Source organism: Loxodonta africana, chromosome 10 (assembly GCF_030014295.1).
Source record: "Loxodonta africana isolate mLoxAfr1 chromosome 10, mLoxAfr1.hap2, whole genome shotgun sequence".
NCBI lineage: Eukaryota > Metazoa > Chordata > Mammalia > Proboscidea > Elephantidae > Loxodonta > Loxodonta africana.
The window spans coordinates 62,857,257-62,871,506 of record NC_087351.1 but is presented as its reverse complement, the minus strand read 5'-3'; the positions used below and the strand labels follow the sequence as shown (position 1 = coordinate 62,871,506).

Here is a 14,250-nt window from a genome sequence, read left to right as displayed (position 1 = left end):
TATTGCTTCTCCTTTGGCCTAAATACATCAATATTTTGCAGCCTGGATCCCCTGGTGCCTATAAGTTCAGGTTGCTTCATGAGGACACAGTGACCAGCAGGTCTACCAGCATTTGAGAGCTCGTAAATTCTCCAATTATAGCTGAAGGGAAGACGCCATAAACTGCATGAGATGCTAAAATAATGACCCTCTGCACTGTTGACCATTCTTAGGTTTTAAGGTTTACCTCACAGAAATAACCTTAGCTCTGGCCTCCAGTAAATGGGCTCTCTGAGTTAATGTTTAACCCATATCAAGGAAGAAATGGCTCTTTAAGAGTAAGCCAGTCTTCTAAAGCATTATGCGCTGATTTCTTTGCCTCTTTCTGGCATGCATGCACATGCTGGAACAACCAGTTCCCTCACAACCTAACAGTAACGCACTTCCTTCTGCTTTCCAAAGCAATAGGCTTTGTCAGCCCCTTCTTTGCTTGTGCTGGCCGAAAATGTGCAGCCCGAGGCTCGCCTCTGCCCTTGCCTCTTCATCAGAGAAGAGCTTTCTTTCTGCTCAGAGGAGAGCTTTCTTTCTGCTGTAAGTCAGTGACAGAGTTGGCTTGGCTCTTCTGGAGGGAGGACTCCCACTCCGCACCCCCACCCCCACCCCCCACCACACACACAGATGTACACTGCCTGGGCCATAGAGAGCTCCTAAATAATGTTTCCCAAAGCAGTTTCTCTGAGAACTTGAAAGCAATTACCGTTAAAGTCAAAACAGCGCTTGAAGAAGCCGTTGCTCAAGCAATTCCGTATGCACACCTTACACTATGAAGAACTTGCATTTGAGAGCAGTTACCAAATGCCCACCAGTGGATTATCATATAAAGAGACATAGTTCTTTAGGACTTTAAGAACAAATGAACATTTGATAGGCCAAGCTTCTCCTACTCTCTTTCTTGCCAGCCCCCCAAAGTTTACCTTTTACTCAGTTGGGTGCTAGTTTTTAAGCACTATTAGTGTCTAGGTGAGTATTCAGCTTACACTGCTGTAAATTCCAAAAAAAAAAAAAATATTTTTTCAGATTATGGTTTAAGAATCAAAATTACATACGTAACTATCGAAAGGACTACCTTTAATGCTTATAATACAGTGAGATGCTTACTTAAAAATAAATGTCTGTGGCATGTACATATTTAAGTTGAGTAATTTTTTTGGTGTAGGATTCAATTTAAATATCATAAAACCAAAAAAACCAAACCCAGTGCCGTGGAGTTGATTCCGACTCATACCAACCCTATAGGACAGAGTAGAATTGCCCCATAGAGTTTCCAAGGAACGCCTGGCGGATTCGAGCTGCCGACCCTTTGGTTAGCAGCCGAAGCATTTAACCACTATGCCACCAGGGTTTCCTAAATATCACAAGGAAGTTATAATTCATTTAGTACATGGCTACCTTTCTCCCACAAGCTGATGGGTCTCTGATTTTTACAGCAGGGCAATGCATGTAACATACACCAATTGTTCTCAATTGCCTAACTGTATTCACCACTTGTTTTCCTCAATGACGTGAACGAGTACTTTTTTGCCCCTGTTTATTCCTATAAACTTCTGTCATCATAGGATTACTGTTTAATATTGAAGACCAGGGCCAGCCTCTCTCTCTTCCCCTGAATTTAATGACGCCTTTCTCTTTCATGCCTCACCCATACCCCACTCCCTCCTGGTTGCCTTTGTAAATGCTGCTGTCTACCACACATATAGGAAAACCTGGTGGTATAGTGGTTAAGAGCTATGGCTGTTAACCAAAAGTCGGCAGTTCAAATCCACCAGGCACTCCTTGGAAACTCCATGGGGCAGTTCTAATCTGTCCTATAGGGTTGCTATGAGTCGGAATTGATTCAATGGCAATGGGATTGGGGTTTTGGGGTACCATACATATGCCAGCCCTCAAAAAGTTTCATGTTCAACTCTACTAAGGCTTTCTCTTGCTCGATATAATCTGAACTGTGGAGGTGATTTCCTTTAGAAAAAAATTAATGTATTAAGTAATAAATATGTATCCTTTTGATCTAAAGGTAAAGCAAAACACTGCCACTGTAGAATGAAATTTTTCCAGGTTATTTTTAAAACTAATACCAAATGTACATTGTGGACAGAGTTCTCTTCATTCCCCTCAGCAGTGGCTTCTACCCCACAAATGGAGGGGGATGAGCTGGGAAGGAGTTCTGTTTTTGCTAGCAGCCCCAGGTGCCCAGATACCTTGCAGCTGAGATATGCTCTCTCGTGCAGGAGAACAGCGTGGAGTTTGAGGCCTGCCTGGTGGCACAGTGTGACGCTCTCATTGACGCCCTCAACAGGCGGAAAGCTCAGCTGCTTGCCCGCGTCAACAAGGAGCATGAGCACAAGTTGAAGGTGAGTGATTTACCATAGGGAGAACCAGAATGTCCATGAGCCAGGTGCCCAGAGGCTGTGAGGGACACCTGGGAGGATTCCCTCCGCTGAACAGGGGGCAAGCTGCCCATAGTCATTTGTGGCCAGTGAACAGGCCAGAAAGGAGCAGATGTCATTTTGTTCACCACATGCTCCTCCATCTACCTAACCAATATTTGTTGAGTGACTTCTCTGGGCCAGAGATAGCTCTGTGTGTGGGGATAATAAAAAATTTAAAAATCCTTGCCCTCATGAGGCTTATAGTCTATCAGCAGAGATAAACAATAGCAAGATAAGAAAGATATGCAGTATGATAGTAAAAATTGCTAAGGGAGAAAGGAAGGCAGGAAAGGGTCATTGGGGGTAGGGGCTGGAATTTTAGATAGGGTTGTCAAGGAAGGCCACAGGGGCAGAAGCATGTTTTTGAGCTGTGAAATGGAATCTGCACTTTACAGTAAACAAATAACATGTGAAGTTAACTTTGCCATTGGACAGCTTTTGTCATCACCAATAGAATCGATTGATTAAAAGTCGGGGGCCCTTTTGGCAAAAGGACTGGTCCTCCTGGAGACATCTGATACTACATCCATTGCCCCATTGGAAAAGGGCAACAAGAGATGAGGACAAGGCTGGGTAGATGGGAAGGGCAGAGTAGAAGGAAGTCCAGCAGTGGTCAATCAGCAGGGGTCCACAATGCAGTCGGTAAGCATTAGGGTGGTTACCAGTGGGTGGTAATGGGTTAGTGTGCAGTAGTGGCCTGAGATTGGGGTAGAGGGAGAAGTAAGGTCTGACCATGGGCTCTCTGTTGAAGTCCTAGCAGTCAGCATCAGGGAGCTTCAATAGTAGGCAATGGTGAGTGGACAATCTTGGGGGAGTTGGTGGCCAGTGAACGACCTAGTAAGCAATAGACAGCACCTAGCAGGTTCAAAACAGCCACCAGTCCCCAAAGAACAAGATAAGTCCCCAATTCTAAAAGAATGGGGTTCCAGAAGGAGCACCAAGGAAGGATTTCAAGAATGAAGAAATAAGACAAGATGACAGCCTCTCAGATTTGGGACTAAAACTTGGTGGCAGGGCAGCTTCGAGCAGGGCCGTTCCACAGTTCATGGTTTCTAGAAATAAGGGACGAAATCAGTTTCTAATAAGGGCATGAGGCCAGTGCAAGAACTGCAGCAAGTATGGCTGTACTGAGCCCTGAGCAGTGGAGTTGCTGAGCCTAAATGTCTGCCCCACTCCAAGCACTTGGACCACCGTGAGGACAGGGAGCCAGCAGAGTAATAAAGAAAAACGGTTCCCCAGAGAAGCTTAACGGTTCATTCCCAGGGTAAACAAAACCCCAACTCTAGCTTCCTCATCTAAGGCTCCCTTCTACATCACTCGCATGTGGTTTCTCAAAACACATAATGTGATTGGGATATAATATTACCTTTCTCCCCAGCCTATCTGGATTGCCCAGCTGCCACTCCGAGGGGGTCTGTGGAATCATGGCAAGCAGGAGACCAAGCTGTGACAATGGGTCAAAGTCATAAAGTTGCTCACAGGGGCTGCACCCCTAGATGAAGATTATTGCCCAGACCTCTGTATCAGCTAGTTCTGAATCAGTGTCCTGTCTCTCTGAGTATTCCTAATGAGACAGCAACAGTACAGTGTTATCAGGGAGAGAGGCAGCGGATTCCTGAAGCAATCTGGAAAATGGTTCTACTCCATAAGCATTTTCCTCCAAGATAGGTTAGATCTGAATACAAATTTCTTCTATATTCATCATTTTTTATCTGAATTGAAATCTAGAAATATCATGAGATTTGATTCTGCAGTTGCCAAGCCAATTTTAATAATAGCAATAGCTAACATCTGGGGACACTTTGTTTGAGGCAGCACTATAAAATGTTTGTTCCAGGGATTAACTCACTTATTCCTCACAACAACTCTATGAGGTCATTACCACTATTATTCCCATTTTAGAGATGAAGAAAACACAGCACCATGATACTACAAACTGATCCAAGGAGTCAGAATTTGAGCCCTGTTAACATGGCCTCCAAGTCCCTGGGTGCAAATGGTCAACACCCTTGGCTGCTAACCAAAAGGTTGGAGGTTCGAGTCTACCCACAGGCACCTCAGAAGAAAGGCCTGGTGACCTACTTCTGAAAAAATCAGTCATTAAAAGCCCTATGGAGCACAGTTCTATTCTGACACACAGTGAGGTCACCATGAGTCAAAACTGACTCGATGGCAACTGGTTAAGCTGGCCTCAGAGCCCATAATCTGAACCACTGTGATCTATTGCCTCTAGCTGATACACTACAGAGAGAAGGCATGTCCTAACCCTCATCCTTTCCCACCTAATGCACACCTGCTAGGAGCTGAGTGCTGGGTGAGGGAGCAGAGGAAGGAGGAACAGGAAGGTGATGCAGGATGAATCCTGCCCTTAAAGAGCTCAGAGTAGGAGAGAGAGAAGTCATACCCACAGATGACGCCAACCCAAGTAGAGAGAGACCCTCCATCAGAGAGGTGGCCAGTGCAACAGACCTTCTAGGGAGGACAAAATTATTTCCAGCTGAAAGGATCACAAAGCGCCTCATGGAAGAGCTGGCATTGGAGTAGCCTGAACCATGAGAGGTGTGCCTTAACGGATTACTTACCTTCTTGCCTACGGGAATCTGCAAAGCTGTCAAGGAAGAAGACAGTCATTAGCACAGTGGTCTTGGTCCATCCAGTTGGCTGTGAGGACAAATGTTTTCTGGTTGTACCCCCTGCCCTAACGTTACTAGAAGATTGTCACTATAGCCCTTTGTTTTAGCACTCTTTGGAAACCCAGAAAGCTGTGGCTATAGCAGTCCACAGAAAAACCGTTTGCATCACATGGAGCTATGTAAAATAAAACCACAGCTGTCTTTGGGAAATGAGCTGGATTGCTAGGGTTTTCCCTGCTAATTAATGGATCAGTGCTTTAAGTAGGCACCAGTAAAATCCAACTTTTTCTTGAGGGAAATCTTTTTGAAAACATTACACTTTCCAGACAGTGAAATAGAACATGGTAAACTGTGATAAAGTCTTAGGGCAAATATAGTAGCAACTGCAGATTTTCTATATGGGAGAGATATAAGGGCAGCAATCTGAATGGAAGAGGGAGTCAAACCTGAGAAAGCACAACTTATCCATATCAGAGAACAGCAGAGGGGTGTGAAAGCCCCTAGCTCTCTGCCTCCTTGGTGCTGCCTCTGCAGGACAGGGCTGTGAAACTCAGTGATGGGGTTGTGCTGGGATGCAGATGGCACAGGAATGGCTTCAACGCATCACTGAGACTCCACATCCAGTGTCTGTATCCTCTTCCCCTTCGCTGATGGTCCATCTGTACTGGACCAGGCATGGCATGCTGATACCCTTGAGGGCTGCTAAGCAGAGGCAGCTGCCTGCCCTCATTCGGCCCTGCCCAGGGTAGAGTCCCTGCCCCAGGCCTCAAGGGCTGCAGAAATGAGACAGGTGGCTGATTGTCCCCTACGGCAGCAAAGCTGTTCTGTCTTCTGTCTCCAGCTATTTGCTTCTCTGCTGTTTTCAGCTGATTGTATCTGTCATTACCTCTAAAAACAGCCACCAATGCTGCCGCTGCCACCATGACTATTGATGCCAGCCTCCACTTCTCCTGCCCTCTCCTGCTCTCCCTCTGCCTTTTTCTTTTCTTGTCACTTTTGTTGCTACTCAGATTTGTGAGAAAAGACTGCCCTTTTATAGACATCACTTGCCAAGCACAGTACTTCTTTATGTCTTTGTTGGCTAACCCATCACTCACTGTCCTTTGAGGATAATCTTATGGTCTTCCGCTTCCTTTTGGCTGAGTTCTCTGGGGGCCTGCTTTTTACTGACAAAGAGGGTAACTGTGTGTGTATTTTTCTGGCAGCTTTCTATTCTTCAGCAATCCAAAAGCCTGGGATGCTGGAAAGCTAGTGTGTATTTCCACAGTATTTATAATCTACTCATGCCCCTTTCTGAAACCACTGATTACTTGAACAGATTTAAGACTTCTGGTTCTGAGGCAAGACAGAGCAGAGCCAAGATCCTGTGTCTTAGAGACTGAGGTGTGAGGACATGAGTTATTGCTTGCTAGGTTTGTGACCTTGGGCAAGTCCCATAACCCTTCTATGGCTCAATTTCTTCATCTGTATGTAAAATATGGACAGCAGTAGTATTCATTTCATAGGGCATTATAAAGCTCTTAGCACAGTACTCAATAAGTATTAAAAAAAAAATGGTTAAGGGCTCAACTACTAGCCAAAAGGTTGGCAGTTTGAGCCCACCCACAAGCACCTTAGAAGACAGGCCTGGCGATCTGCTTCTAAAAGGTCACAGCCTTGAAAACCCTGTGTAGTGCAGTTCTACTTGGTACACATGGGGTCACCATGAGTTGGAACTGACTCGATGGCAACTAAGGGCAACAACATTATTAGTATAGGTCCCTGGGTGGTGAAATGGTTTGCACTCAACTTCTAACTGAAAGGTTGGTGATTTGAATCTACCCAGGGGCACTAGGGAAGAAAGGCCTGTTGAACTACTTTCATAAGATTACAGCCATTGAAAACCCTATGGAGCTCGGTTCTACTCTGAAACTCGTGGGGTTGTCATGAGTCCAAATCAACTCAATGGCAACAGGTTTATTATTAGTATTGTTGTTGTTATTGTTGAGAGAGAATGACTGGAAATAAGGTTTTACTCAGCACACAGAAGAAGTGTCCTGGGGCTTGTTTTCCGTAGTACGATATTCATAGCGTAGAATTAGCTCACAGATGGGTGTGATTGTCCCTGAGTTTGGGAAATTATTTGGTGGCTTGAGTTTCTAATTGATCATAGTTCAGGAGCCCTGGTGGCAGAGTGGTTAAGCACTCAGTTGCTAACCAAAAAGGCTGACAGTTCAAACTGACCAGCCACTCTACAGGAGAAAAATCTGGCAGTCTGCTCCCATAAAGGTTACAGCCTTGGAAACCCTGTGGGTCAGTTCTACTCTGTCCTGTAGGGTTGCTAAGAGTCAGAATTGACTCGACAGCAGGGGGTTTTGGGTTAATAAAATAGTTCACACAGTTTACTGAGGTATTTAAAAAAAAAAAAAAAAGACTTTGAAACATATGCAGATGTGGTCATATTTTAGGAACAGTGTTTAAAATGTAAATTACAGTTAATACTATACTGTGGTTTCAAAAAATGTTGGAGCCAAATATCTATTTTCAGAACATGATGAACTAAACCAAGTAGCAGAAAGTTACAGGAAGGAAAATGTTTTTGAGCGTTCAAGAGCTATTACTCACTTAGTTTGGAACTACTTGGGTAGCGTCCCAACAATCAGCAGGGAAACCTGGATCCCTAGTTTCTTGTCCTATCCGTGTTTTGTTAACATCTTTCCCAGATCTTCCTTAGCTGAATAAGGCCCTAAAATGTCCTTACTCTCTGTGATTCTCACAGGGGATTTGTGACAATGCTTAAGTTACAATGTGTCATTAACAAGATCAATGCTTTCTAGGGAAACCCTGGTGGCGTAGTGTTTGGCTGCCAACCATGTTTTACAGAAACTTTACAAATAGCATTTTTCTTTTCATAAATCCAAAGAAATATCTAAGAATTATTTTGGCTTTTGTAAAATTAAAATTTGAAATAATTCTGAAATCAGTTTAAACATGTTCTCTCTCCAATATTTAGAATGAATTAATATATTGAATAGTACAAGATGATTGGTTACGTTTCAACTCTATGGTCCACTGAAAGAAAAGTATATAGTTATTCAAAAAGATTCTGAAAAAAAATTTAACCTTTAATTTAGCTTGCCAAGAAAATTACCCACAGAGGTGGTTGAGGGATAGTGATAAAGCTTATTTTATTATAAACCAAAAAAAAACCCAAACCCATTGTCGTCAAGTTGATTCCGACTCATAACAACCCTATAGGACAGAGTAGAACTGCCCCATAGGGCTTCCAAGGAGCGCCTGGTGGATTTGAACTGCTGACCTTTGGGTTAGCAGCTGAACTCTTAACCACCAAGCCACCAGAGTTTCCTACTTTATAAAGCTTTAATATTTACAAAATGCCTCCATATGCAAATTGTAGTTGTCTATAGAATACTTGATTTTGAGTCCTAGTGTACCACTGAGTTTTGTTGGAGTCATTATCATCAGCGTCATCATTTTCTTTATTATTTACCATGTATTGCCTATTATAATCCCATTATGTTTGCAAGAATTAATTATATGGCTATATCATTAAGAGTACAAATTTACATTAGGAATAGTATTCCTCAAACTGCTTACTTCAGCTATTCTGCCATTGCTTTATAGTAAGGAAATAATTCTTTGATTCAAATCAGCAAAACAAGGGAGGGAAAGGATGAAAACAGAAAGTGAAAGAAAGAGAAGCCTCTCTAAGCTCACAAAGAACTTAAAAATAGATATGATTTGACTGGCTACAGCCACTAGTAGAAAGAAAAAGCAACAAATTCAAGTCGATAAGCAGCTCAATCCCAATAAAACTAATGAAAAAGAGTCCAGTTTGTTCACCTCAAAGCATACATTTGGAAAAACTAGGAACACTGGAACAATCTGAAACCTTCAACTTCTCTCAGCAGAAGTTTACAGGGGTCAGCTTTAATAATTTAACCACAATTATTAATGATTACAAACCCATCATTAATGGAGAATTCCTTTCAGATTTTCCTTTTGGAAAGTCTATAGTGAAGCATATTGAACATACCATGGAGTGCCAAAAGAACAAACAAATCTGTCTTGGAAGAAATACACCCAGAATGCTCTTTAGAAGTGAGGATGGCAAGACTTCATCTCACGTGCTTTGGACATGTTGTCAGGAGGGACCAGTCCCTGGAGAAGGACATCATGCTTGGTAAAGTAGAGAGTCAACAAAAAAGAGGAAAACCCTCAATGAGATGAATTCACACAGTGGCTGCAACAATGAGCTCAAACATAGCAACAATTGTGAAGATGGTGCAGGACCGGGTAATTTTTCATTCTTATGTACCCAGGGTTGCTATGAGTCAGACCTGACTCGACAGCACTAAACAGCAAAAACAACAACAATATCTTAAATAGGGGGGAAAAAAAGATAACCTTATGCTTAGGGGAAATAGTTTTAAACTGTGAGGGGAAGACAGGGATTATACTTAAGATAAAACAAAAAACCCAGTGCTGTCGAGTCAATTCCGACTCATAGCAACCCAATACTTAAGATAGGATTCTTAAAACAGGAGTAATAGAATGTTAGTATTTACTCAGGCTAAAAATTCATTAGTGACATCCTCCAGAACCCACGATGAGAGATTATATTATAAGAAAAAGTATTTTTTAAAAAGAAGAAATAAAGAAAAAAAAATTAAAGAGCTACATATTAGATGGAGAGGTGAATGGAGGTGAGGGAAAGGTGTCAAGGTCAAAATTGGATAAAATTCCTCTAAATTCACCATTAGTTCTTGCTGCTGGTTGTATCGTGTGAGCTGACTGGAGGAAGGAGACTGGCCTGTCAGAATGAGATGAGAAAACGTAATGGATAGGCAGAACAAAATTTTATATTTGTGTAGTATAAGCTATCATGGTTACGTTATGCTATTGAAAAAAATCTGAGAATTCATAAGGATACAACATTCCATTCTCAGACTACCCTTTACCTAATAGGTCTCAGTGTCATATTCTGACCCAAGAGATGACCTTTATAAATTTGCCACTTAACAAAATAAAACTGCTCAAATGATTGATAGGTACTTGCTGTCCAGAACAGATGGTGACTCTGGTGATAAAATTGTGAAAGCCTTCTTTGAACTATGGACTACAGATTAATTCTTTATCCCATGAGAGCTGATTTAGGCTTCAATGCAGATGAAAGCATGAATATTGGTTTCCGAGCCCCTATCTGTGTCATTCGTGCAACTTGCACATTTCCTAAAAAAAGGATTTCTCGAGTCCAGTAAGCTGCAAATGTGGTGCCAAGGGTTTCTCTGTTTTACCAGAGCCAAGGGCACAGAAATATATAACTCAAGGGAAAGAAGTGACAAGGCCAGGCTTCCTACGAATTGTTCTACATAATAAGTACCATGTTGAAATAAATAATAAGTGGTAGAAATAACATAGGTTGTAGCAAGCAGCAAGTAAAAGAACTATAAAAACACTTAACTACAGAAAAAATATTTATACTCTAAGATGTCACTTTGAGAACTAAGGTGCACCTGACCCAAGCCATTGTATTTGCAATTGCCTCATATGCATGCGAAAGCTGGACAATGCATAAGGAAGACAGAAGAAGAATTGATGCATCTGAATTATGGTGTTGGCAAAGAATACTGAATATACCATGGACTGCCAGAAGAATGAACAAATCTGTCTTGGAAGAAATACAGCCAGAATGCTCCTTAGAAGCAAGGATGGTGAGACTCTGTCTCATATACTTAGGACATGATATCAGGAGGGACCAGTCCCTGGGGAAGGACATCATGCTTGGCAAAGTAGAGGGTCAGCGAAAAAACTGGAAGACCCTCGAGGAGATGGATTGACACAGTAGCTGCAACAATGGGCTCAAACATAGCAACAATGGTGAGAATGGCACAGGACTGGGCCGTATTTTGTTCTATTGTACATAGGGTGGTTATGAGTCAGAACCAACAGAACAGCACCTAACAACAACAACAAAGTGATCTAATTATCTGACTGATTTCCACAAGGTGGGTTATCTTGCTAAATTAATTCAGAAACTAGAAGGCAATTACAACACACCCAAAAATGCTACTTCTGGAAACCCTATAGTTTAACTTTTAGCAGTGATTTTATTATACGCTATCGTGATCATTGTGGAATGGCCTATTAAAATCTAAAAAGATGGACCCAAGTCAATTGCAGCAAGAGGGAGAACTGAAAGCCAGGAACTCACGGATATTAAGTCCATCCAAGAAGCTTGCATTGTAGACTACAGAAGCCAAAGCTGAATCTCTCCAACCCTTTGGCAATGCAACACTTTGGCTTCCTAAAGGTAGGCAGAGAGCCCCAACCTTCAGACAGCTCCTTCCTCATTGTCAACATGAGAAATAAACCTGCTCAAGGGAAAAATTTATAAAAGCCAACATAGAATTTTATAAGGGCTGAGTAATGTGTTATTTCAGCACATTTAGGTCAGAAAATTATCACTGAGCTACACTCTTTGAAAAATAAACACAATGGTTCAGTCTGTTTTGTCTCAGAAAGCACTCACTTTGGGTTATAGTGTTTAGGTCTGATATGTGCTTGTTATTCAGACTTTCAGTGCCAGTCAGTTGGATAATGAATAGTGACTGCTGAGGTTTCTGCTACATGGCAATGTGGCTGCATTGGCTACTAGAATATAAAAACGTCTTCTGGGAACACTTTAGTTAAGCCTCAAGCAGAAAGGAGGAGTAGCGTATTAGCTGTAGGTCATCTGTCTTGCTTTTTTAAATGTTTTACTTGTATTCGCCCGTCCCCCCCCAAAAAAACCAGAAGCTTAACTTTCTTGCTTACTTTGTGAATAAAAATAAAATAATTTGCATTCCTTGAGCCCAGACCAACAGATGGTGGTAGTGGGTTGTCAAAAACATACTGGATGACAAAGGAAAATAAATCAACCAGTGAATTTAAATTTGATCTCTCCTAAAAAATCACAAAACAAATAATCTTCACATCAAAGTTGGTTTCTTTCATCTATTCTGATAAAGGGATTTCAAACTTTACATCTTATCTGTCAGTTTAATTTTTATTAAAAGTAAAAAAAGCAAGAAAAATCATCTGTCAAAAAATTAAGAACAAAAACCAGCAATAATGAGTTCAGAGTCAAAAAATTACTAAGAACTTAAATGTCCAATAATAGGCAAACAAGAATGGTTAAATAAATGATGACCTATCTACTCGATGGGATATTTATGTATCCAATAACATGTATTGATGGTGACAATGTGGGAAATACTTACAAGATAGTATTAAGTGTGTCAATGGTAAAAATTGTCACATACTGTGACTGCAACTATAAATAAATATACCTCAGAAAAAAACTAGCAGAAAATATCAAAATGCTTTAAAATTTTGCACTAAACTAAAAAACCCATTGCCTTCGAGAGGATTCCAACTCATAGTGCCCTATATGACAGAGGAAAACCGGCCCATAGGGTTTCCAGGCTGTAATCTTTACAGAAGCAGACTGCCACGTCTTTCTCCCATGGAGTGTCTAGTGGGTTCGAACTGTTGACCTTTCTGTTAGCAGCTGAGTGCTTAACCACTGTGCCACCAGGGCTCCTTATAATTTTGCATTAGGATGGTAACATGACTTTTTTTTCCCCGTCTATTTTCCAACTGTTTTTTAAACTAGATGTAATAATCTTTAATGGAAAATAAATTTATAATCAAAAATGAGAAGAAGGAACAAAAAGGGTTTTTTTGAGTAATAATTACTATTAAAACCCCTTTTAGTTATTATCTATAAAATCTGCAATACCAGATATCTTTGAGCTTTTGCAAAGTAGTATAAATATCAAGGATATGAGTGATTAAGGTTTCTGGGAAACCCTTGTTCAACTCTGTGCTTCAAAAATGATTTCAGGATTTGGGTCACTGAGAAGAGGACACAGAAGGTAAACGTCTCTAAAGAAAAGAAACTTTTCAAGGAATGTCATGTGTTTAACAAGGGACAAAGGCAACTTCCCGGAGGGAGAAACTACGTGTTCCGAGTGATTCCTTTCTAGGTGACAGCAGAAACACAGCTTGGCAAATACAGCAGCCTTTAAAACTGCTTTCCAAGAGGAGGCAGTGATTCTAAGTAGGCTCTTCTCAGAACTTAATTCTGCATCATCCCCTTTCCCAAGCTTATCTGTCATTCTCTCATTGTCCTTCAGCAAACTCCACCTCAGCCCTCCAGCCTCCACCAAAACAATCAAAACGAATGCCCCTGAGGCTGTGGGGAAGGGGCAGGAAGAGAAAGGCGACTTTCTGCACTTTAGGAGGGGCTGGCAGAGGGCAGGAGAAGGTGGGTGACAATTTCACAGAGCAGAAGCACCACGGGAGCTGCAGCTTCTTTGCATATTCTCCACAGCCTCCCTCACAATACAGCAACTCACAATAGAGTCACTTCCCAGAAAAGAATAGAGTGAGGGGGGACCTGTGGAAGGTGTATCTTGATGTGCCAGTGTAGCCAGATCCACAAAAAAATTAGTAAGGGTTTCAACATTTGCATTCGTTTCAGATGGGTCCTGTTATCAATTTCCTGTAAGAGTCATTGTCCAATCTGTCTTCCAGAGTTTTCGTCCACAGCAGACATTGCCACAGAAGAGTTTCATAAATTTAGTTACATCTCATGATGCAGTTGGATTCTGGTTTGAAGAACCTTTCCAAAGTCCCAGTTTGCCAACATTGCTTCTTTTCTACCCTCTGCCATTTTCGACTGTTCTGTTTTCTAATCAATCCTAGGTGGTTCGAGATCAGATCTCTCATTGCACAGTGAAATTGCGCCAGACCACGGGTCTCATGGAGTACTGCCTGGAGGTGATCAAGGAAAATGATCCCAGTGGCTTTTTGCAGGTAAAGTGTCAACTAGTTTCTGGTTCAGATTCTAAGTGCCCCTTGGGACTAAAAGCCTAGGACACCTAGGACAGACTCCCAACGACTCAGGCTGGACATGGGTCCCTCTCTAGTGGAACCTCTACGTTCACATTTCCATGTGCACATGGGTGCCTGCTGAGTCCCAGACTTTCTGGAAGTCTCTGCCACCATGTGCTACAAGACTGAGAAGTACAGGGGCGGAGGGGATGGGGGTTGTTTGTTTTTTTGTATTTAATCATGAAAACACAATTCCTTGTAAGTTCTTCCAA

The 14,250-nt window shown here is 41.8% G+C and overlaps 1 protein-coding gene across 2 annotated transcripts in view; it reads left to right on the top strand.

The window, feature by feature from the left end:
- Window positions 1-14,250, top strand: part of TRIM9 (tripartite motif containing 9) — a 112,254-nt gene that overhangs the window by 62,746 nt on the left and 35,258 nt on the right. For both annotated transcript variants that reach the window (XM_003408592.4, XM_064292472.1), the window contains exons 3-4: window positions 2,265-2,387; window positions 13,850-13,960. In XM_003408592.4, coding sequence (XP_003408640.1) covers window positions 2,265-2,387; window positions 13,850-13,960 — 234 coding nt within the window. The remainder of the gene's footprint in view (window positions 1-2,264; window positions 2,388-13,849; window positions 13,961-14,250) is intronic.